The following is a 21838-nucleotide window of genomic DNA, read 5'->3' on the forward strand; positions in this document are numbered from 1 at the left end:
GTCAACAGCCTGTGGAATTATACAACACTGGGTCCTGGGGCAAAGGGGGAGGGTCCTTGGGCCCTCTGTTTGGGGGTGCTAAGGATTGGGCAGAGAAAACAGAAGAGGGACCTCCCCTACACTCCCCTTCTTTTCTCTGAGATGAGCCTCAGAGCCAATGGCATCCTTCCTTGGGCTCTCAGACCCTCCTCTCCCTGTTTTTAAGCTCATCAGGCCTCAAAATGATGTCATTGGGTGATACCACCTCCTGCCATTGGGCAGACCTCACTTGGGAATGCCGGATGTGTGTGTATGGGGGGCAGGGCCCAGGAGGCTCTGGGGGTGCTGAGCGGCAGGGGGGGGCAGGTGGGGGGACACTGGTGAGGAGGACCAGCTTTGCACAGGGCTGAAGTCAGAGGTGATAATCCTTTTCCCAGACACAAGCCCTGGGTCTGGGCTCAGAGGACCTTGGTTCTGGTGGGCTGCAATGGGTTTTCTAGGCGTGTCCCTTCTGGTCTGGGTGAGGAAGGAGGTGGGGAGTGGGAGGGAAACAGATGAGCCAGAGCCCCGTTCCCACAGGCCTGGGCTCCCAGGCCCTTCCCCAAGGAGGTCTAGGCACCCAGGCCCTTCCCCAAGGAGGCCTGGGGGTGTTCACTGTGATGAAAATGAAGATCTGCTGATCCTCTCCCTCTACTCCCCACCCTGACCTCCACCAGTCACTTTGCTGACGCTGCTTCCTGTCCTGGGGGGAGTGTATTGCCCCTGCCTCCTCTGCCCTTCACCCCCAGCTTGCTCACAGGCTCTCTGGTGATGGAAAAGACCTCCCAGTTCAATATTCCTTAGGGCTGGATGGAAGCAGAGATTTTCCGGTACTTGTCCGTGTCTGGGCTGCCTCAGCTAGATGCGCCCTGCAGAGAAGGAACTCTGCAGTCTTCCTCAGTGGCCCTTGAGGTTTAACACATTCTTTTTGGAATCAGACCTAAATCCTATTTTCTGAGGTTCAGTCCTTTTGCTGGTATTTCAGTTTTCACACACCCCTCCACCCCAGTCTTCCACTCTTTGGCTGCATCATTCAGGCCCTCATAGCTCCTACCCCCTCACCAAAGCTAAACGTGTACATTGTGGGGCAAGGGGCATATCAACCTGCCATGGGCACATTTCCCTCTGGGCCTCAGTGTCCTCATCTGTAAAATGCAGGAAGAGGCTGAACTAGATGCCTTCTGAGGTCCTTCCAGCAGTGACATTCTGTGACTCTGTTCTGGCTTGGGGGAGAGGCTGGGGCTCCAATAGGACAAGGCCAGAACAGGACCCTTAGCCGGGGCCTCTTGCCCTTCCTCCACCGTGCAGTCCCCATTCCTCTTCTTTTCTCTCTCTCCTCCCCGTTTCGGTTTCCCCGTTCTCCCGTCCCACCCTCCTTGTATCTTCTCCAGCCCAGCCGAAGGAGGCTAATCCCAGTGGATGGTGCCTGGGCTCTGCAGCCCTATGGGCCACACGTGGCTCTGTGACTTTGCCTGAGTCATTCTTCCTCTCTGATCCTCAGGTAGCAGGGAGATTAAATGAATGAGAGAACCCTTCATTCGATAATATTTTTGAGGGCCTACTTATGCCAGGCCCTTCCCTGGAACCTAGGGAAACACTGGAACCGTACAGACCCATTCCCTTGCCCCGGGGACAGTGACCAAGAATGGTGGGCTCTTCTGAGAATTTTCTCCTTCCTCAGTCCTTGTCCCAGCTCCACTGTGTGCCTCTGGCCAGCCCCGACCCTCCTGGAGCTCAGTTCTCCCATCTATAAAATAGAGAGATTCTTTTTTTATTCCCAGCTTTATTGGGGTATAATTGACGAATAGAAATGGCATATATTTAAGGTGTACAACTTGATATTTTTAAATATGCATACATTGTGAAATGATCACCACAGTCAAGCTAGTTAGCATAATTACCGTTTTTTGTGTGTGATGAGAACACTTAAGATCTACCCTCTCAGCAAATTTCAAGTAGGCAATACGGTTATTGTTAACTATAGTCCCCAGTCTGCACATTAGCTCTCCAGAACTCATCTTGCATAACTGAAACTTTGTACCCTTTAACCAACGTTTTCCCATTTCCCCCACTGCCACCCCTGGCAACCATTCTCCTCTGAGCTTCTATGAGTTCTACTGTTTTAGGTTCCTCATTAAGTGAGATCATGCAGTACTTGTCTTTCTGTGTCTGGCTTATTTCACTCAGTATAATGTCCTCCAGGTTCATCCATGTTGTTGCAATTGGCAGGATTTCCTTCTTTTTAAAGGCTGAACAATATACCATTTTATATATAGCTCACATAAAATGGGGATTCTTATTTGCATCCCCCCCCCCGCCCCCACTGCAGGTGAGAAGGTACTCATGGAAATTCTAGGAATTGAGGGCCTGCTGGAGAGGGCTTGGAAGGTGCCCTTTCCCTGGTGACCTTCTCGCTCTGTCTCTATTCCACAGCTCTCCGTGGCTAACAAGGCCCCTGGGACAGAGGGGCAGCAGCAGACGAATGGAGAGAAAAAGGAGGTTCCATCAGTGCCCTCAGCCCCACCTTCCTATGAGGAGGCCACCTCCGGGGAGGGGCTGAAGGCAGGGGCCTTTCCCCCAGCCCCCTCGGCTGTGCCTCTCCACCCCAGCTGGGCCTATGTGGACCCTAGTAAGTCTCTCAGCTCCTGGAGGCTGAAGCATCAGGGGGAGTGGTGCGCCCAGACGGGAAACCTGGGTAGAAGGAAGTTGCTCAGAATTAGATGCACTGTGTGGTTGTTGTACGAGGCTCTGTTGTCAAAGGCTTGGGAGTTGGAGGACTCTTCTGAGGGTAGATCAAGAAGGACTCCATGAAAAGGGAGAGATACACTGTCGGCAGTCAGAGTGCTCTTGGACGGAAAAGAGGAGATTCTTCCAAGTCACAGAGCTAGGGCAAATAGAGGGGACAGGTGCAGGGAGAAAAGCCAAAGGCTAGTCTAGATGGGCTCTCCTAGAGGAAAGGGATGCAGAGAAGGGGTGGGGAGAGGTCAGAGTGGACACAGGAAGGGGCAATATGAGGCTGCCTTGGCTGGGGCTGGCTCCCTGTGATTGGGGGTGCAGTGTGTTTACATATCGGCTGATCTGAAACCTTAGTGGGGACACGTCCCCATGGAGGTTCCAGAGTTGGGGGGCCCAGGGACCTGAGGATCTACTTCACCCATCACTCTCATCTCTCTTCCCTTCCCCAGGCCTTTGTTGGGTTCAGGAGGGCATGAAGAGGGGAAGGTATGTGGATGCCAGCCTCAGTGTCCCTCATGGCCTGGCATAATTCATAGGCAGACTCACCCAAGCTGATGCTAGCTCCTTGCAGACCAAGAATCCCAGCCCATGGGAGCTCCTCTGTTGGGTTGAGTGGCCTGTGGGAGCTTTGCCTCAGGGCTAGGAACACACAGTTCCCCACAAGCTGGGAGGAAGCGCTCCTCCTCAAATCCTTCTCAGCGCCTCAACCTCCCACAGCAGCCCCTGAGCCCCCCTCTCCCACATTATCAACCCCCCCACCCCCACCCTCAGCAGAATTCTAGAAGAGATCTAGGGGACAATGCCTCAGACAGAGCTTCTACTCACAAGGAGTGGCCATCATGGTCCACACCTCTTACCACAAACCCCCTCGGCCCAGAGCCAAGCAGACCTACCCCACTGTGACCTACTGGAAGGTTGTTGAAGGTCTGGTGTTCATGGGACCCTTTTCCCTGCCCCAGACACCCACAGGACTGCTTTCTCTCTCCTTTTCTCCTCCTCTGTGGCCTGGCCATTTGGGCTTTGGTGGGGGGTGTAGACAGAACATGAAGGAGAAGTGAAGGATGAGAGGGTGAGGGTCTGTAGGCCCCTGGTTTGTAGTGGGTCCACCTCTCTCGCCCTTCCTCATTTCCCACATCCAGGCTGCCAGGACTGGCTGCCTTAAGAAATATTTCCCAAGGAACTGTCGGGGCAGGAAGGCAGCTTGTTTTAGTCAACATGCAACAAACATTCACTAAGTATGTGCCATGCACAGTGTTTGGCACTGAGCTAATTTCTGGGGATGCATCGATTTGCAAGACTCGCCCTCACGGAGCTGACAGTGCAGACAAGTAAATGGATGACCACCACATAGTGAAACAGCTACAGTGATAGAGGCCTGGGCAGCTCACCTAACCTGTCTGACAGTCAGGGAAGGCTTCCTGGGGGGCAGGGGCATCCTGCCCCCATGCTTCCAGGGGGCATCCACACTGAGCCCTGAAGGATGGCATGAGTTAGCCTAATGAAAAGGGAAATGAGTGTTCAAGGCTGAAAGAATAGAATATGCAGAGGCTCAGAGGCCAGACAGCACGTGGCTGAAAAAATATAGTCAGGCTGGAGAAACACAGAAGGGAGTGATGTGCTGTGGGGCCGGAGGGCCCTGCGCACGGCAGGCTGTGGAGGCGTTGCTAAGGAACTTGAATGTGAGTAAGAGGCAGTAGGAGTCGTCGAAGAGCAGGGCAATGCCATGGCCAGCTTTGAAACACCAAGGAGGCTCTTCCTGTGGGTGGGGGTGGGGTTGGGGTGGGAGGAAGATCGTGGAGATCACTGGGACAGGGGAGGAGAACAGAGTGGACATGTTTGAGGACTCGGGAATGGCCCAGAGGAGGGGTGCTAGGGAGAGGGTGGCATGGTCCCCATCAGGCACAGAGCCATAGGCTTTCATTTTTTGGTTTGGTCCGCATGAGGTAGGTATCACTGACCCATGTCATAGAAGAGAAGAGACTCAGAGAAGGCTTGCTCAAGGTCACACAGCTAGTCAGTCTCAGAGGAGGGATCCACACATGGGTCTATTTGACGGTGGAGCCCGTGTTCTCCCAAAAGCCTGAGTTCTGGAACCAGGTCCCAAAACTGCATCCCCACTTCTTGTCCTTGTCCTGGCTTTATTTCTCCTCCAGTCTTCCCCCAGCCCTGGTTCCCAGCTGGAGCACCAGCAGGTCCACCACATCCAACTAGTCCCCAGTTCCCACCCCAATGGCCTCAATCTGGGGTCAGGACCTTTGACCCTGGGATGTGCTGGTGGCCCTGGGATACTGGCTGTCCCTCTCTGATCCTTGGCTACAAAGGACCCAGAGTGTCCAGGGAGGGGGGTGGGGGACACAAGAGGAAAGGGTCACACTTGTATGGCCGAGCTTGCTCCCCAGGGAGCCCCAGCCAGGGTGGAGGGGAGGGAAGGGGGGATGACAGTTCATTCTCAGGACCCAGAACAGGAAAAACAACCAGGGAGAGAGAGCTGGGGGGGTTGGGGGGAGGTTTTAGAAGGGGCTGGAGAGAAGGGCTTCAGCCAGGCCAGAGAGCCAGTTTGATAAAAAGGAGCTGTGAGCAGGTGGCCATTGGGGGCACCCAGTGATTGGGAGCCCTCATGGCCCTCCCCCTGCCCACACAGGCAGCAGCTCCAGCTATGAGAATGGTTTCCCCACTGGAGACCATGAGCTCTTCACCACCTTCAGTTGGGATGACCAGAAAGTTCGCCGAGTCTTCATCAGAAAGGTAACTGCCTCCCCCAGCTCCCCAAGACTGGGGTGCTGGGTGGGGGGAGCCCCTCAAGAAGCCCCTGGCCCAGCCTTCTGCCTGCAGAGGCCATCTCTCTCCCCTTCTCTTGTGATCCCAGCTAACAGCACCTGTTCGGAAGTGCTTCCTTAGGTCTCACGCTCTGCCTCCTGCTATGCCTAAACACACTGTCTCTTCTCTCCAGATACTGTGGGGCCCCTTTTCCTGCGGGTTTGGGCTCTGGAGCATCCCTCCTCCCCTTTCACCTTGTCCCGGGTCTGTTCCAATGACCCCTAAGAAGGAGGGTGGAGGCACAAGATGGGGGTCTGGAGAGTAGATTGAGTCACCAGGAAGCTGGGGTCACTCTGGGCCTCGCTGGGGCCTGAGCCTCCCCAGCCTCAAACAGGACCCCAAGCTGAGCGGAGCCCCTCCCACCCCCAGGTCTATACTATCCTGCTGATCCAGCTGCTGGTGACTTTGGGTGTCGTGGCTCTCTTTACCTTCTGGTGAGTTGGCAGTGTGGACCGGTACCTTCCAGGGGCAGCCATGGCCAGGTCTGGGGCGGGGGGACCAGAATGAGGCTTCTCTTGGAATGTTTGCCTGAAGAGATTTGTGCTGGGCAGTGGACCTGCTCATGCTGGGGAATAACCTTAGTGCACATGGAGGAGTCCTCCATCGCGGGAGGGTGGACCCAGGGTGCCTTCCGGGCCTGCAGGTGTCTGTGAGAGTCATTCCTCTCAGATCCACCAGCCCCACACCCAGGCACCTCCAAGTCCCAGCCTGGGACTGTGGCTGGGGCTCCCTGAGCCGCCAGGGGTGCATTTCCTCCTTTCTTCCTCTCAAGCCCTGTGAACTGTGGGGGGCAGGTGCAGATGCTGAACCAGAAAATAGAGACCTCGAGTAAATTCCAATTCTCTCTCTCTCCCTTCTGTGCAGTGACCCCGTTAAGGACTATGTCCAGGCCAACCCGGGCTGGTACTGGGCATCCTAGTGAGTATACCCCAGTCCCTCAGGCCCCTTCCAGAGAACCCTCAGCAGCACAAGGCGGGAAGCTCTGTTCACAGAATCCAAGCCTGTGGCCTCACAAGAACATGGCCAGAAGGGCCCTTCTGGGGTGTTTATATCTGAGGGGGAGGGGAGGGGATGGGTAGGTTCTGGTGCCTGCACAAGGAGGGAAGGGTGGAGGTGCGGCCAAGGCTGGAGAGACCCAGACGTTGACCCTGAGGAGAAGGGGGCTGGGACACCTTGGCCCACACTAATGATAATGTTGCTGCTCTTATTAACATTGTTGTTATTAATGCTTACGAATTATTAATCATAATAGCTACCACTTATGGAGTGCCTAATAAGGGCTGGGCATTGTTCTGTGTGCTTGATGTACAGTATTGCATTCGATCCTCAAATCTACTGGATACGATTACCTCAGAAAACTAAGGCTCAGTGAGGTGGAGTAATTTGCCCAAGGTCACACAGCTAGTCAGTGGTGGAGCTAAGATTCAACCCCAGGGTTCAGGTTGAGGCTTGTGCTCTTAATCCCTCTGCTTGGCAGACTCCCTTCCTCTTGAACACTCGGCTTCTGCTTGCCCTATACTCTTTAAGGAACATGGCAGGTAACTTGAGAGAAGAGGTTTAACAGTGTAGGTGATTCTGACCCCCTATCTGGGCAATTAAGGGGTCATTCCGGATAATTCCAGGCCAGGAGCACCCTGAGCTCAGAGCAGAACTGCTCTCATCAAAGTCTCCATCAGGACCCACTGTGAGCCCAGCCCTGTACTGGGGCTGCTGGGGAGGAGGCCCCTGCAGGGGAAGGTAGTGGGTAGCACAGGCAGCATGTGAAAGAGCAGCATTCAGAGGAGGGAGTCCACATCGAGGGGTGCCCCTCAATGGATGGAGGCCAGACTGGCTTAAGCAAAAGCATGGGTGTGGGATTGCACGTGGTACCTTGGATAAAGTAGGGCCTATGCTGGGAGAGAGCTGGCACGCTCCAGGTAGGAGAATCCGGGACGTCTCAGAGAGCAGTGGGGCCCAATGGGGTGGAAGCTCTGAATGCCCTGTCACGGAGCTTGCGGAATGCGCTGTTCCAGGCCTGTTCCTGGATGGGGATCTGGTTAGGATGTGGGCTCAGCCCAAAGCCGCCTGTACCACCCGAGCCCAGAACAGTCCCAGAGCTGGCCTGGAGTTAACACAAGCCAGCCGAAGGCTGACGGGAAGGAGACTCATCCTGGCCTCTGGGGCTCCCCAGAGACGTGGAGGAGTGGAGGGGTGGCTCAGTCTAGTTGGGGGCCCCAGGGGGGGAGACATTCACACCTAGAGCCTTTCTTAGGGCACAGGACAGAAGGCCTGTCTGCAGACCAGGCGGGGAGACATGTGTCTTGGGAAATTGGGAGGCACTGTATGGCAAAGCTAATGAGGCCCCAGGGACCACCACCTGCGCCAGCCCACGCGGCAGGTTGGCATGGCTCCCAGCACGTCAGCACCACCTGGCAGCCTCAGGTGCCCTGAGGACTTGGGAATGGAGTTCCCAGGCCCCTTGCCAGGCCTTCTGTAGGAGGGTCTGCAGGAGTCTGCCCTGAGCAGATGGTGGCAAGGGGACAGTCCAGGAATGAGCAGGCTCGAGAAGTGGAGGCAGAGTCCACCCCTAGTGAGGGTGGGCGTGGGAATCTGGCCTCTGAATGATGAGATTTATGGACCCTCCTCCTCAACTTCTTTGATGCTCTCCCTGGCTCAGGGGTGGGTGGGGATGGAGAGAAGTTGGAAGTGGGCGTGGACCATGTGCTTTTTATGGGGCATCACAAAGCCTTAAAGGAGCTCGGGTATTCCACCAGCAAGATACTGCCCTTTTCTCCAAAAAGCCAGACTGTGGCTGTGCCCTGCCCTGCCTCCTCCCCACCCATCAACTCTATCCACCCTGCCCCCTGCATCTGCCTCTGGGTCTGAGCCTCACCTTCTCCAACATACCAAGCCCTTAAAAGCAATAAGAATAAGACAGCTCTTTTTCTGTGTGTGAGGCACAGTGCTCAGTGCTTTACAGATAGTTTTTGTTTGATCCTTACAGCAACCCTGCCAGGCTGACACTATTATAATCCCCATTGTACAGATGAGGAAATTGAAGCTCAGAGAGGAGTTATTGCTTCCTAAGCAGCATAGCCAGGATTGAAGCCCATATCTCTATAATTGCAAAGCTTGTGCACTTTCCCCCAGTGCTCTGCTGCCTCCCCCTGTGGCCCAGGCCTGGTGCTAGGGCAGGACACTTTGGGGGAGGACACCGGGTTTGGAGCTGGCCTCCTCCTGAGCCTCACTCCTCTGACACTCTGTAAACAGACCATGGCTCCAGACGAGGCCCTGGGGCCTAGGCTCTGACAGGCGAGTCAGTCTTTCTCCCACTTCTGCTATGACTCATTCTCTGCCCCCTGTGATGGCAGCCTTCTGGCACCCTCACCCCCCACCTGCCAGCCACAGCTTTCTCAAGGCCCCATTCATGTCCCTCAGGAGGCTCCGCCTTATTGTCTGATTGCTCCCTCTGAGCTCTGGCAGGGGGAACCGTGGGCCTCCCTGGAGCAGGAAGGAGTCAGGGCTGTGGGGTGGGGGCGGGGGGACCAGGCAGAGGAGGAAAAGTGTGAGACCAGAGCTGGGGGGAGGTGGGTCAGAGCCTCTCCAGGAAGCTGTCAGTCTAATTATAATAATAACAGCTCCATCCTCAAGTCCTTACCCTGTGCCAGGCCCTGTGCTAAACGCTGGACGTGCACGCTCTCATTTAATCCTTGCTACAGCCCAGTGAGTTGGTACCAATATTCCTGTCTTACAAAGGAGGAAGCCAGGGCTCTGCAATTAAGTAACTTGGTCAAGGTCACACGATAGTAGTGGCAGAGCTGGGACATGAATGCGAGTGTCAGGCTCCACAGCTGCACCATAACCCCCACGTCTTCAGTCCCTCTGCCATCCCTCCTGACCGTTTGTCTTGAGGGTCGAGGAGCCGTGGACCGGAATGAAAAGGAGACTGGCCCTTGCCCTTCCTGTCCCTCCCTCCTTCACTTGCCGCCTTCCAGTCTGGGAGGGAGGCTGGACCCACACCCAGGATACACATAGACAAGGGTATTATTATTATCCTTATTGTTGAAGTGATTGACCAATGACTCAAGTGAGACCAAAAGAGAGCAGATCCTGGAGTGTTTCTCAACTGGGGTAGGATAATTCTACTGTCCCTCATGGAGTGGGAGTTCAGCAGCCCTGGCCCCTGGCCCTACAAACCCGTCAGTCATTGTGACAACAGTTCCACATCATTTGAGAACCACTGAAGAACAGGAAGGGGTGAAGAGGGAGACATCCTTTCCACCCAATCCAACAGGCTTCCCTCAACCCCTACATTCCTTGTTCTTTCGCATTTCATCTAGAAATATTTAAAGATCATCCAACCAGTACCAGGCCCTGGGTTAGGTGGTAGGAATACAAAATGAGTAGGCTGCTCCAGGTGCTACGCCTGGGTGGAGGGTCAGATGAGCAGGCCCATGGGTGTGGGGGTGTGGGCTTTGGTTGAGGTATGCCCGTGGTGCACAGAGGAAGCCCCTCTAACCCAGGCCTCAATGTCCTTGCCAGTGAGTCCTTTCAGCAGGAGCACAGTGTGGTGGGCACATTGTGAGGGTGAGAGGGCCCTGAGAGGCTGCAATGGAGGGGTGGAGCGCCCTGAGGGATGGGCTGGAGAGGTAGGAAGGGGTGGATCATGCAGGGCATTGCCAGGTCTTTGGAATTTTAAACAGAAGGGTCACACAGTCGGATTTACCTGTAGCTTGGAGAGTGGAAGGCAGCGGGGAGGCAGGAGGACCAGATAGACAGAGGTGGCCCGACCTAAAAGGGTGGTAGTGGGAATGAAGAGAAGGGGACAGATCTGACAGCTCCCTGAGTAGGAGGATCAACAGGTCCAGATGATTAATGGGGCATGACAGAGTGAGAGCCAAGGATGACTGAGGTCTCTGGTTGGGTGACTTGGAGGGTGCTTGATGTCCTCTGCAATAGGGGGTGCAGGAGAAGGAGCAGGGAAGGGGGCAAGTTTCTGACCTGTTGAGTTTGGCACGTTTCTGAATAGCCATGTCTGCCCAGTAGGCAGTTGGATATTCAGGTCTGGGGTTGAGAAGGAAAATCTAGATCAGAAATATGGGTGTGCGAGTCATGAGCATTTGCCTGATAAAGGGAGTCCTGTGGATGAGTGAGCCCACCCAAGGAGGGCGTGAAGGGAGACGGGACCCTGCGTTGAAGGAACCAGGCATATTTAGAGATGCTCTGAGGGAGATTCAGGAGTGGCCAGGGGGGTATGAGGAGATCCAAGAGTATGTCATTCTGGAACCAGGGAAATAAGGAGAGAGATCAGATGTTGAGAAGTCAGGTAAGGTAAGGACTGACAGCTGTCAATTGAACCCAACAAGGTCATAGTGATATGACAAAGCCAGTTCTCATTAAGCGGGGCTGGGGCTAGTTCGTTGGGTTGGGGAGTAATTGTGGGATGGAGAAGACACAGTGAGTGGAGACAACTTTTTCAAGAAGCTTGGCTGTGCAGAAGCAGCTTGGCTGTGAGGGTGGGTAAAGTAGCAGCACCTAGAGCCAGGAAGATGTTGGTTCAAGATGGAGAACAGCTGAGGAGCTTTGTGTGGGAGGAGAGGCAGCAGTAGAAAGGTTTAGTAATAGAGATGGTGAGGCAGTTGAGGGTGTGGTACCCAGAGCCCAGGCTGGGGGTATTGGCCTGGGATGGGAGGAGGGACAGGAGGAAGGGCACACAGATGCATGACATGATGGTTGCAGGTGGCAGGCAGGGAGCCAGGGGAGCCAAATCTTTCTAGGACACATCAGGCCAGACCAGGCAGGAGAGTGAGGCAACCTGAGAGTTTTGCGTATGGGGGAAGACGGTTGGAATTGCTGCTGTGGGGGATGGGCAAGAGAATGGAGGACAGAGATGGGGAGGGATGGAAGGCGCCATGTTGAGGGCCCACTGGGGGCTGGAGACCATGCATTGGTGGTGGCACCAATCTAGGTAGGCACGAGCATGCCACACTCTTGGGTCCTCAGCCCTCATCTCCCACCTCCTGGACTGGCCTCCACCTCCACTGCTCTCCAGAAAACCCTCAATCCTCAGTCCCTATTTTTGGGTTGCACCTGAGCTGCCTGCCAGTATCCTAGTGGATAGGGCCACCTGATCCAGAAATTCATGCCACAGGTACTTCTTGCTGGCCCAGGTGCTGGCAGACAAGGGCCCTGCCCCTGCTGAGCTTGCAGTCTAGAAGGGTAGACCAACAACAAAGTAACTAAGCAGATGGTTACAGGTAGTGCTAGGGCTGGGAAGGGCCTGAAGGAGGCAGTGTGGGTCTAGGACTCTGGAGGCCTGGGTTCTAATCCTGCCTCTGCCACATGGTACCTGCATGACCTTGGACAAGTCACCTGACCTCACTGTGCCTCATCTGTGAAGTGAAGAGCATGCTTCATAGAGAAACTATGAGGATTACATTAGCAAATATTCATAAAGCACTTAGCACTGCCTGGCACATAGAAAACACTGTATATGAGCTTTTTTGTGTGTAAGTGATAAGATGGTATCTGGGGGGACCACTTTGGATTAGGTGGTCAGCTATCCCATGGCACTCAAGATTCAGTATTTCTGGAAGCAGGCTCATCGTCTTCCCCTTCCTCTCTTTTGGAATTGGACCCCTACCCTGCCCATTACCTGGTTCTAGATGACCATGACCTCCCCGTCACCCTGCCTGGAGCCCTGTGGGCAGGGGTGGCAGAGAATGAGATGAGCAGGGGACTAGGTGGAGGGGCCTCAGGGGAGACTGGCTGACTCATCCATCTGTCTCTCACAGCGCTGTGTTCTTTGCAACCTACCTGACCCTGGCCTGCTGTTCTGGACCCAGGTATGATGATGGCTTGGAGAGCAACTTGTGGAAATGTGAGCAGGGATCTTGAAGTTCTGGCCCCAGTCCTGCCTGCCACCAATACTGTGCACCCCTGAGGGGGCCTCATCCCTTTCTGGGCTCCATCAAGCAGGCCTGCCCCTCCCTTCTTTACTTGGTGTCTTTGAGTTGGGGGGAGGGTGGACAGACAGATGGGGCCACCTGGGGATGTGGCTGAAAGAAAAGGCTCCAAGGAGTGGGGATAGGGTTGGGCAGAGACCCCCTCGATGCAGTGGTGACCTGGCCTGTGCTGCTGGCACCCCCCACCCTCCTCTGAACTCGGCGACTTGCCTTACAGGAGGCATTTCCCATGGAACCTGATTCTCCTGACCATCTTTGTAAGTGATCTGGGGGTGTCTGGGGACAGACGCCCAGTGGGATAGAGGGAGGAGGGAGAGGGGATGGGCTTCCAAGGGTAGGAAGTCTGGGTTGGGGACGTCCAATGTGAGGTCACTGGGGGAAACAGGGATATTTTCACCCCACTTCTTCCACAAAGATGTCCCACTCTGTCTTTCCAAATGGGCTTAGTCTCCCCCCACTCCATCCACTGTCTATCTTCATTGTGATTTTGTTTTTAAGAGGTTTGTATGAGGCATCCTAGAGCTATGGATAATGAAGAGTGGAGGGTCTTAGAAAGGGGGGAAGAGCAGGGCTGCAAAAGAAAGAAAGGGACAGCTGGTGCAAGGCCTGATGGGATGCTCCTTCACCAGCTGCGTCCTGGAAGTAAATATGCATGTGAGCGAAGCAGACTCAGAATTGAGGGGGACATGCAAGGGGTGGAGACCTGGGCTGGACCTTGAAGGTCTCTGGGCCCCCAAATTCTGAGTTCTGGAGCATTCCCTCATCCTGCTTCTCCTTTCAGACCCTGTCCATGGCCTACCTCACTGGGATGTTGTCCAGGTAAAGGGGACAGGTGGAAGGGGACTGGCCACACCTTGAGGGGAGCTGTCCCCCAACACCATCCCTCCTCAGAGCATTGGAGGGGGGAAGGGGTTCAGGCAGGCAGGCGACATTGGCCTAGTGCCCTCTCCTCGTGCACTCCGCTGGACAGTACCTCCCGGACGTGGCCGCTTGGGTGGGGTGGAGGTAGAGGATGGAAGAGACCAAGGTGACTCCTCTCAGGCTGCAGCTTAAAGACCCCAGACTCATGATCACGCAGTTCCCTGTAAACCATCTCCAGGCACCAGCACAAGCCCCTCCCCACCCCCACTCCCATGGTCTCTCCGAGATCCTTCTAACAGGATTTTGAGTCAAGCATGTTGAGGAGGGCAGGGCCCAGTAGAAAAGCTGGGGAAGCAGGGAGAGGGAGGATCCTGGGAAAGGGGAGAGGGTGGGGACCAGAGGTCACGGGATCGGGTCCTGGCTGGCAGGGTGGGCGTGGGAGGAGGGCAGGGGGAGACCACGAGCCCTCCCTGGAAGGTGACCCCCTGGCATGACGGTCCTGCAGTTACTACAACACTACATCTGTGCTGCTGTGCCTGGGCATCACGGCCCTCGTCTGCCTCTCAGTCACCGTCTTCAGCTTCCAGACCAAGGTCAGCTCTGGGGCCTGTGGGCAGGGGAGGGCAGATGGGGTGGGGGGCTCCAAGCTTGGATTATCTGGCTGGGGAGAGGTAAAAGGGGTGAGTAGGGTCTGGGGAGGGGAGGAGGAGGAACTCCGGTGGTGAGCATGAGAAGGTGGCCTGCTGTATAGGCCTCCACCTTCTGGCCAGCACACTGCCCAATTGGGGCCCCCAGAATGCCAAGCCGCTCCTTGCAGGCCTGAGGGGCCCGGCAGCTGACACCTGTCCCATCTCTGCAGTTTGACTTCACCTCCTGCCAGGGTGTGATCTTCGTACTGCTCATGACTCTTTTCTTCAGTGGACTCATCCTGGCCATCCTCCTGCCCTTCCAATACGTGAGTCTCGGGTCTCCCAGCTGGCCCGAGGGGGAGGCAGGGGAAGGGCCCGCCGCCTGGGGTGCCCTTTCCTCCTACACCCTCCAGGGAAGGCCCAGAGCCAAAGGCTCACAGTCTGCCACCCTGTCCGCCCCTCCTGGCACCTGCCCTGGGCTTGCTGGCAGTGTAAGCAAACAAACAAGGAGGCTTTTCTTGGCAGGCCGGGGCACCTGCCCGCTCCAGGAGCCACATCCGGCTTCACCTTTCCCATCCTCCCCTCTAGGGTGGAGGTGAGGCTGAGGGGAAGGGCACAGAGCATTTAAACCTGGGGCAGGGGAGGAAGCTCTGGAGCTCCGCATGGCCACCAGGCCCAGAGGAACCCTGAGGCAGGGCCTCCTGGGACTCTTGGGGCATCAGCCAATTCCAGAGAGGCAGAATCTGGCTTCCACGCAGGCAGAAGGTGGGGCAGTGGAGTTCTGAGCATCCCCCACCCCATTAGAGCCACCGTGGGGCCAGCCAAATCGCAGCTCTTTTAGAAATGTCCAGCCTGCCTTGGGAAATCCAGCCAGGAGTGCTCAGGATGCAGTGACCGCTTCCAGGCACTCAGGCCACTGCAGATGGAGAAGGGCACAGATTGAGGGCATCACAGGAGGGATTTGAGGTTTGAATCCTGGGAACCCAAGAAATGAAGCTATTGGACCCCTGCTCAGTGCTTACATGGGCCACCAGGCTCCTCTTTGGCGCCTTTGGTACCTGGTCCCCCACCGACCCTTTCCCACCAAGCTAGGAACAGCATTCTTCACTATCCCCTTTCCCCAGCCCAACCTGCCCAGCCCCAACCCCCAGGGTATTGGCTCTGAGTCCAGGACATCAAGATTGGTTCTGGCATTTCCTTGGCTCTTCCCAGGATCCTGTTGACGAAGGGAGGGGCCGGAGCTGGCCTGGGGGCCCTCTGTGTATCTAGGATGGGGGGTACAGGAAGGGGCCCCAGAGCTTCAAAGAACCCTTTATTGATCTGGGTCAGGCTGATGGGATGCCTGTGTTTCCAGGAATCTTCTGGGGGAAGGCCGTACAGAGGGCACGGCTGGTGTGGCACCTCTTACAGGGTTTCCACACACAGCTGGGTGCCCCTGAGACTTGGGGGGAGCCAAGGTTGGGAAGGCGTGCTGTTCCAGCCTTTGCAGGGAATCCCATCATGCACAGCTGGCAGGGACTTCAGACAGCCCCCCACCACACCCCTGAGTTCAAGTCTTTGTCTCCTTCTACCTGAACCCCTTACCCCCACAGGCAGAGCCAGGGAGACCCCTGACAGAGGGACAGACAGACCCATACAGGCCAGGGATGAGTGCACACTGGGAGGAGGGAGCAGCCTCAGGCCAGACTCAGGCTGGGAGGATGACAGGGCCCCAGTAGAATGAGTCACCCTCGTCCAGCCTGAGCCTGCGGCTGCGTATGGAGGGAAGAAGTGCCAGTCCAATCAGGAGGTCCTCTGCCAGCCCCTCCATGATCACTGTTATCCTGCGGTTTCTCCCACCCACCCCGAACACACAGAGCATCAAGGACCCCTCGGTCCTAGGGCTTCTCAGGGGTTGCTGGTGAGGGTTGCGGGGGGGCTGTGAGAGAGGGCCCCCACTAGGGAAGTCTGTCTCACATCCTCCGTTCTCTGAACTGAGCCCCCCTCCCTGCCCTTCTGCCCCACCACCCATCTGGTCGTCCCTAAGCCCATTTTGCGTCTGCCCCACAGGTGCCCTGGCTCCATGCAGTGTATGCCGTGCTGGGAGCAAGCGTGTTTACGTTGGTGAGTGTGGCCCCCTGGGGGCCCTGACTTCTCAGCCTCCCATTAGCTCCCTAGGCCCCTCCGCCATGCCTGTCTTCCTCATGGTCCTCCTCCCTAAACCCTTCTGAAGCACATGTGGGCAGGGTGGGGCTCAGTGCTGGGTCAGGGAATTCTCTCTGGTCTCTAAGACAGAGCAGCTGACCTGTGCAGAGGGGGAAGGAAGGTCGCAACAGCAGGATCGAAGCTTTAGCCAGAGTGGGAAGAGGTACCCCTGGCTCCTGGGGAGGGCCAGTGCTGCTTGTGGGAGTGGGAGAGTGAGGGTCTCCTGTCCACATAGACTAAAGTAGTCATTGATCTCCTAGGGGTCATCTGGGAGGGCTTCTTGGAGCAAGAGAGACTCCAAGTACCCTGTGAGAGAGAAGCACTTAGATTGAGCTTGTTCTTGGCCGTTCTCGCCAAGCCGAGAGTGTTGATGACCATGATTATAATAATAAAGCTAATATTTATTGAGCACTTGCTTCCCCGCCCCCAGCAAGCTCTGCATGTACATTTAATCCTCACCATAACTATATAAAGTAGGTTCTGTTGTTCTCAAATTAAGATGAGGAACCTGAAGCTCAGAGACTTTAAATAATTTGCCCAAAGTCATACAGCATCCTAGGAAGGAGAGGGCCAGATTGGGAACCTGGATGGTCTGGCTCCAGAGCCCCACTTGGGGTCTGAAGCTAGATGGAGACGGGAGGAGGGTGTCTGGTAACAGATGCCCAGGGGACAGAAGGTGACCAAGGGCAGCCATCTGCCTGGAGTAGCCCAACACAGGCCCTTTGCTCAGGTGGGCTCCAAGCTCCTGAAAGTGATGGTGCTCCAGGATCCACCCAGGTGGACAAGCTTGTGTTGGTGACATCTTCTTACGGGGGGCGGGGCTCCAAGGTAAACATCCACTGCCAGCAGGAGCAGTGACCAGACTATCCTCTCCTTCATTGGAATGTTCAGCTCAACTCAGTCTGGCCAGAGTCCTGGGCTTAGTCACAGGTTCTAGAGGCTTGTGGATGACAGATTCGGGGAGCAAAGCTGGGGAGAAAAGCAGGGGATCAGAACTGTAAGCAGAGGTTTTAGGGGGTTTGGATAGGGATCAAGCCAGGAATGAGTTGTTCATCCATTCCTTTCCACGGGTCTTTACTGAGCACCTACAGTGTGTGAGGTGCTGTGCTGTGTGCGCACGGTGCCACAGTTTACGGGAAGAGCACGGTGTGCGGCACGCAGTGGCAGTCAGTAGATATTTGTGAAATGAGTAAATCACCTTCAGGCTCAGAACTTGAGGGCTGGAAGAGACTAAAAAGGGATCTAGTGAAACTCCAAACCCCTCATTTTACAGATGAGAAAACTGATCCCCAAATAAGTGATTTGTCTGAGATTTCCCAGCAAGGTAATGGCAGGTCACCTAAGTGTGGCCTTGGTTACAACTAGGATGGCCAACTTATCCCAGTTTACCCAGAACTTTCCCACTTTTAGCAATGAAAGTCCCACTTCTTGGGGGAACCCCTAAATCTTGGGCAAACCAGGGTGGTTGGTCATCCTACAGCACTAATTTCTCTTTGCTGCCCGACCAGTGCTCTTTCCTCCAGACAGAACTTGCTAAAGACAGATTTTGATTAAAAAGATGGAGTGAGGAAGGGGGCGAGGAGGAAAGAAAGAGAGAGGGTCACACAGGGGAGAGTGAGCCTGGGGAGCCCTCAGGGGCAGATAGAAGAAGAGGTGTCAGTGCAGGGGATGAGGCTGGGGGAGAGTGGGAGGAGGGCGAGCACCGCCAGAGGGTCAGGGTCGTGGGGTTGACTTGGCTTCTTGGCTTCGTGCGGATCAGGTCACAGCAAGTGTGTCAGCTACTCGGGGAGGCTGTGCATACATGTAGGGCTGGATGAACAGTAATCCCTTAAATTTGTTTAATAATCCCTTGTGTTTTTAGAATAATAAAAAAAATCCCAGCCATCTGTCCCACCCTTTACGTTTAACAAAGCATTTTCACACCTATTACCTCACTGGATCTCCACCACAACCCAGGGAGGGAGGCAGTGCTGATGTTAAAAGACCTGCTTTCCACATCTGAAGCCCTGGGTGTTCAGGGGCTGACACAGAGTCCCACTGGTAGTAAGGGGCTGATTTAGGACAGGACCCTGTGCCCAGCCTGGTATCCCTGTGGTCTCCCTCAAAGAGGACAACTTCTATTGGCTTCAAGTGGGGATAGGCTGAGGGGGTCCCTCCAGCAATTTTCGCCTCCCTCTGTTGCACCATCAGTATTGCCCTCTCTGCTGGATTGTTCCCATCAGCAGAGAAACAGGCTGTAATTTCTCCCATTTGAAAAAAACAACAACACACAAAACACTCTTGACCCTCATCCCCCTCTTCCTCCCCCATTTAAAGCAAAAGTGCTTATAAGGGAATTTACGCTATCTCCAATTCCTCTCCTCCCTTTTCCCATCTCTTCTCCCATTCTCTCTCCCATTCTCTCTTAAACCTCCTAAAAATGCTCTTGCCAAGGTCACCAGTGGCCTCCATGTCACTAAATCCAGCGGTCATTTCTCAGTCCTCATTGTGCTCGACTCTCAGCAGCATTTGATACAATTGCTCATTCCCTCCCCCTAGAAACATCATCTTCACTTGGTATCCAGGCCACCAGCTCTCCTGTTTTCCTCCTGCCTCCCTGGTCATCCTGGAGGGCCCTAGGGCCTTCTACTCTTTCTACGCTCACTCCCTAGGGAATCTCATACTGTCTCAAGACTTTGAATACCATCTTTTATGATGATGACCCTAAAATTTACGTCTCTAGCCTGGAATTCCAGACTAGAATTTCCAATTGCGTACTTGGTATCCCCGGTTGGAAGTCGAATGGATGCCTCAAACTTAACATGTACAAACTGAGCTCCTGCTCTTTCCCTGATGGCCTGCTCCTCCCACAGCTTTCCCCATCTCTGTAAATGCCAACTCCATCCTTCCAGTCACTGGGGCCAAATGCCTTGGTGACATCCTCGACTCCTCCACTCTCCTCACGCCCCACATCTGGCCTAGCAGCAAATCCAGTTGGCTCCACCTTCTATCCAGAATCTGACTGCTCTTTCCACCTTCATAGCTACTGCCTGGTCCACGTCACCAGCACCTCCCAGCTGGATTCTTGCCGTGGCCTCCCACTGGTGCTGCCCCCCACGCTCTATGTTCAACACAATAGCTAGGGTGATCCTCTTAAATGTAAATGAGTTCGGGTCATTTCTCTGCTTGGCCTGCAGGCCCTCGCTGACTTCACCTCCTCCCACTCCCCCGTCACCCACTCTGCTGCAGCCACACTGGCATCCTCGCTGCTCCTGAGCACGGCAGGCTCACTCCAGCCCAGGGCCCCTGCACCTGCGGTTGCCTCTGTCCATTCCCTGGGATCTGCTCACAGCTCCCTTTCTCCCCTCCTTCAAGTGTTTTCTCTATTTACAATCTTGTGTGCCTGAGCGTACACACACAGACACACGCACACACACACACACGTCGCTCCCTACTCTCCTTCTCTGCTTCATTTCTCTCCGTAGCACTTCTTATCCTCCGACATACTATATTTTTTTCTTATTTGTTTGTCTCCCTCCAGCAGAATCTAAGTTCCTTGAAGGCAGGGATTTTTATCTGGCTTGCTCGTCGCTGCATCCCCAGCACCTAGAACAGTGCCTGACACACAGTAGGCACCCCCTAGATGTTTGTGGAATGAATGGATGCATGAGAGGCATGGCGGAGGGGCAGGGGCAGCCAAGGTGCTGTCAGAGTGGGGCAAAGAAAGCTGCCTGCACAGTTGAGTGAGGCGCTGCCTGCTGCACAGGTCTCCTGTGAGTCACAGGGGAGGAGGAAGCGCAGCACCTAATTACCCATGAATGTCTCATTAGGAGACCAACATACCAACAGGCCTTGGTTGGGCTCAACCTGCGGGTCATGTAAACAATGGTCAGGAGCATGGTGACAGTCCTCCACCTCCATCCCCTCCCCTCCTTCACCTGGGTCAGAGGAGGGAAGACATGCAGCACATTCCTGGGGGTCCCATGGGGTAGGGGAGAGGTGAGGAGGGGGCCGCTGGACTCATTCCCCTCCCTCTCAGTTTCGGGTGGACAGAGGCCCTCAGAGGCCTAGCTCCGCAAGAACTAAGGTCCCCATGCCTTTCGATTAACTCAACTCAGAAGGTCCTTGACCTGAATCTGACCCTGCTTCCAGCATCTGTTCTGTCCTGTGGAATCTGTGGTCCCCTAGCTCCAACCCCACCCCCAGAACCAGCACCCAGCACCCCTGGTCTCTCCATCTGCCCATCTGGCATCTCCTACCCTAGTCTTTGGAGAATTCTCAGCACTATGAGGGGCCCTCCCAGCACTGCAGCAAGGCGAGAATTACATACTGCGCTCAGCACATCCCTGCCCCGCTCACTTACTGCCTCAAGGAGGATGTGTGAGAAACGAGTGAAGAGAAGTGTCAGAGGAGGTCGCAGACCCCCAGTGAGAACCACCCGCCAACCTCCACCAGCCTGGGCCTTGGAAGTGCTGTGAGACTCAAATGATTTTCTCTTCTAGAGACCTCAGCCCCTCCCCTGAATGGCTCTGCATCTTTGAGGGCAGGGCCACCCAGCTGTACTGGGCTGAGATTAAGGGGTGGGAACCAAGGCTTCTTAGGGCCATGGTCCAGCCTTGAGGAACAGGCCCCTCCTAGGCCTCACCCCAACTAGCCTTGGGCTGCATTCTCAAGAGGCCTTGGGTTTTCTGCCTCACCCTACCCCATGTCCCCGCTGGGCTCTAGACCCAAATGCCAGTAGAAGTCAGTGAGTCAGCTGAAAGGTACTGACCTCAGGGTGGCCCTATCCCCCTCTCTCCTCTAGTGCCATCTCCTTGAGTGTTTTCTCATAGAAGCTCATGGAAAGTCAGGCAGGGGAGCATGAGGACTGGGCTGAGCTGGGGTGATGGGGCAAGGCGGAGGGGATGGGACAGAGCAGCAGCGTTGGGGGAAGGAGAGAGAGAGCCGGTGGGCCCAAGGGCCTGGCCAGCTGGTTTCCCATTGTGGCTGAGCCTCCGTGCCCACATGACTTTGGTCAGGTTGCTTTACCTCAGAGTTGGTCCCTCTTTGGGGAAGCTAAGGTATCCCAGACACCTAAATCAGGAGACCAAGCCCAGAGACCTAGGGAAGAAACTAGGCGGGGGACTTCAGAAATTAGGCGACAGGCCCAATGGGAACAGAACTCTCCCCTCCTTGCCCAGCCTGGCCACTTTCAGGACCTCAGGGAACATCACAGTCTCTGTGCTTTAAGGAAGATTAGCAAGAAGTCACGTGAAAGGGACAGGGTGGCAGGAAGAATGTGTGTGGTCAGTACTGGGTGCTTCAGGGCTTGATGGTGTTTGGATGAGTGAAACTTGGGTAGGAAGATGCTTTCTTTGCAGAGATGCTGGGCCTCCACTGCTGAGTGTTGACCCCTGAACATGGCGGGGACACACACAGCCATCTGTCCTCGGTCCCTGGAAGAAAAGGAGGACTAAGACTGGGAGCCCTCAGAGCTGGCGGGGACCTCCCTGTGCTGAGGCCCAGAGAGAGCACACCCAGAGAGACAGACACACACACACATAAACACACACATAAACACACACCATGTACCATACACACATACCACACACATGACACAGCACGCACACACCACATACCACATACACACCTCACACACACACACACAGGCATGCAGTGTTAGCCGCCAAG

General features: G+C 55.2%; 1 protein-coding gene across 1 annotated transcript in view; it reads left to right on the plus strand.

Annotated features, from left to right (window-relative positions):
• The window catches only part of FAIM2 (Fas apoptotic inhibitory molecule 2), a 30897-nt gene that overhangs the window by 681 nt on the left and 8378 nt on the right, over positions 1-21838 (plus strand). The window contains exons 2-11 of the mRNA XM_058558312.1: positions 2452-2647; positions 5396-5499; positions 5941-6005; positions 6436-6489; positions 12345-12395; positions 12733-12772; positions 13297-13334; positions 13882-13969; positions 14236-14331; positions 16055-16108. Of these exons, the coding sequence (XP_058414295.1) occupies positions 2452-2647; positions 5396-5499; positions 5941-6005; positions 6436-6489; positions 12345-12395; positions 12733-12772; positions 13297-13334; positions 13882-13969; positions 14236-14331; positions 16055-16108 (786 nt within the window). The remainder of the gene's footprint in view (positions 1-2451; positions 2648-5395; positions 5500-5940; positions 6006-6435; positions 6490-12344; positions 12396-12732; positions 12773-13296; positions 13335-13881; positions 13970-14235; positions 14332-16054; positions 16109-21838) is intronic.

The sequence above is a fragment of the Diceros bicornis genome, chromosome 17 (genome assembly GCF_020826845.1).
Source record: "Diceros bicornis minor isolate mBicDic1 chromosome 17, mDicBic1.mat.cur, whole genome shotgun sequence".
In the NCBI taxonomy this organism is placed as follows: Eukaryota; Metazoa; Chordata; class Mammalia; order Perissodactyla; family Rhinocerotidae; genus Diceros; species Diceros bicornis.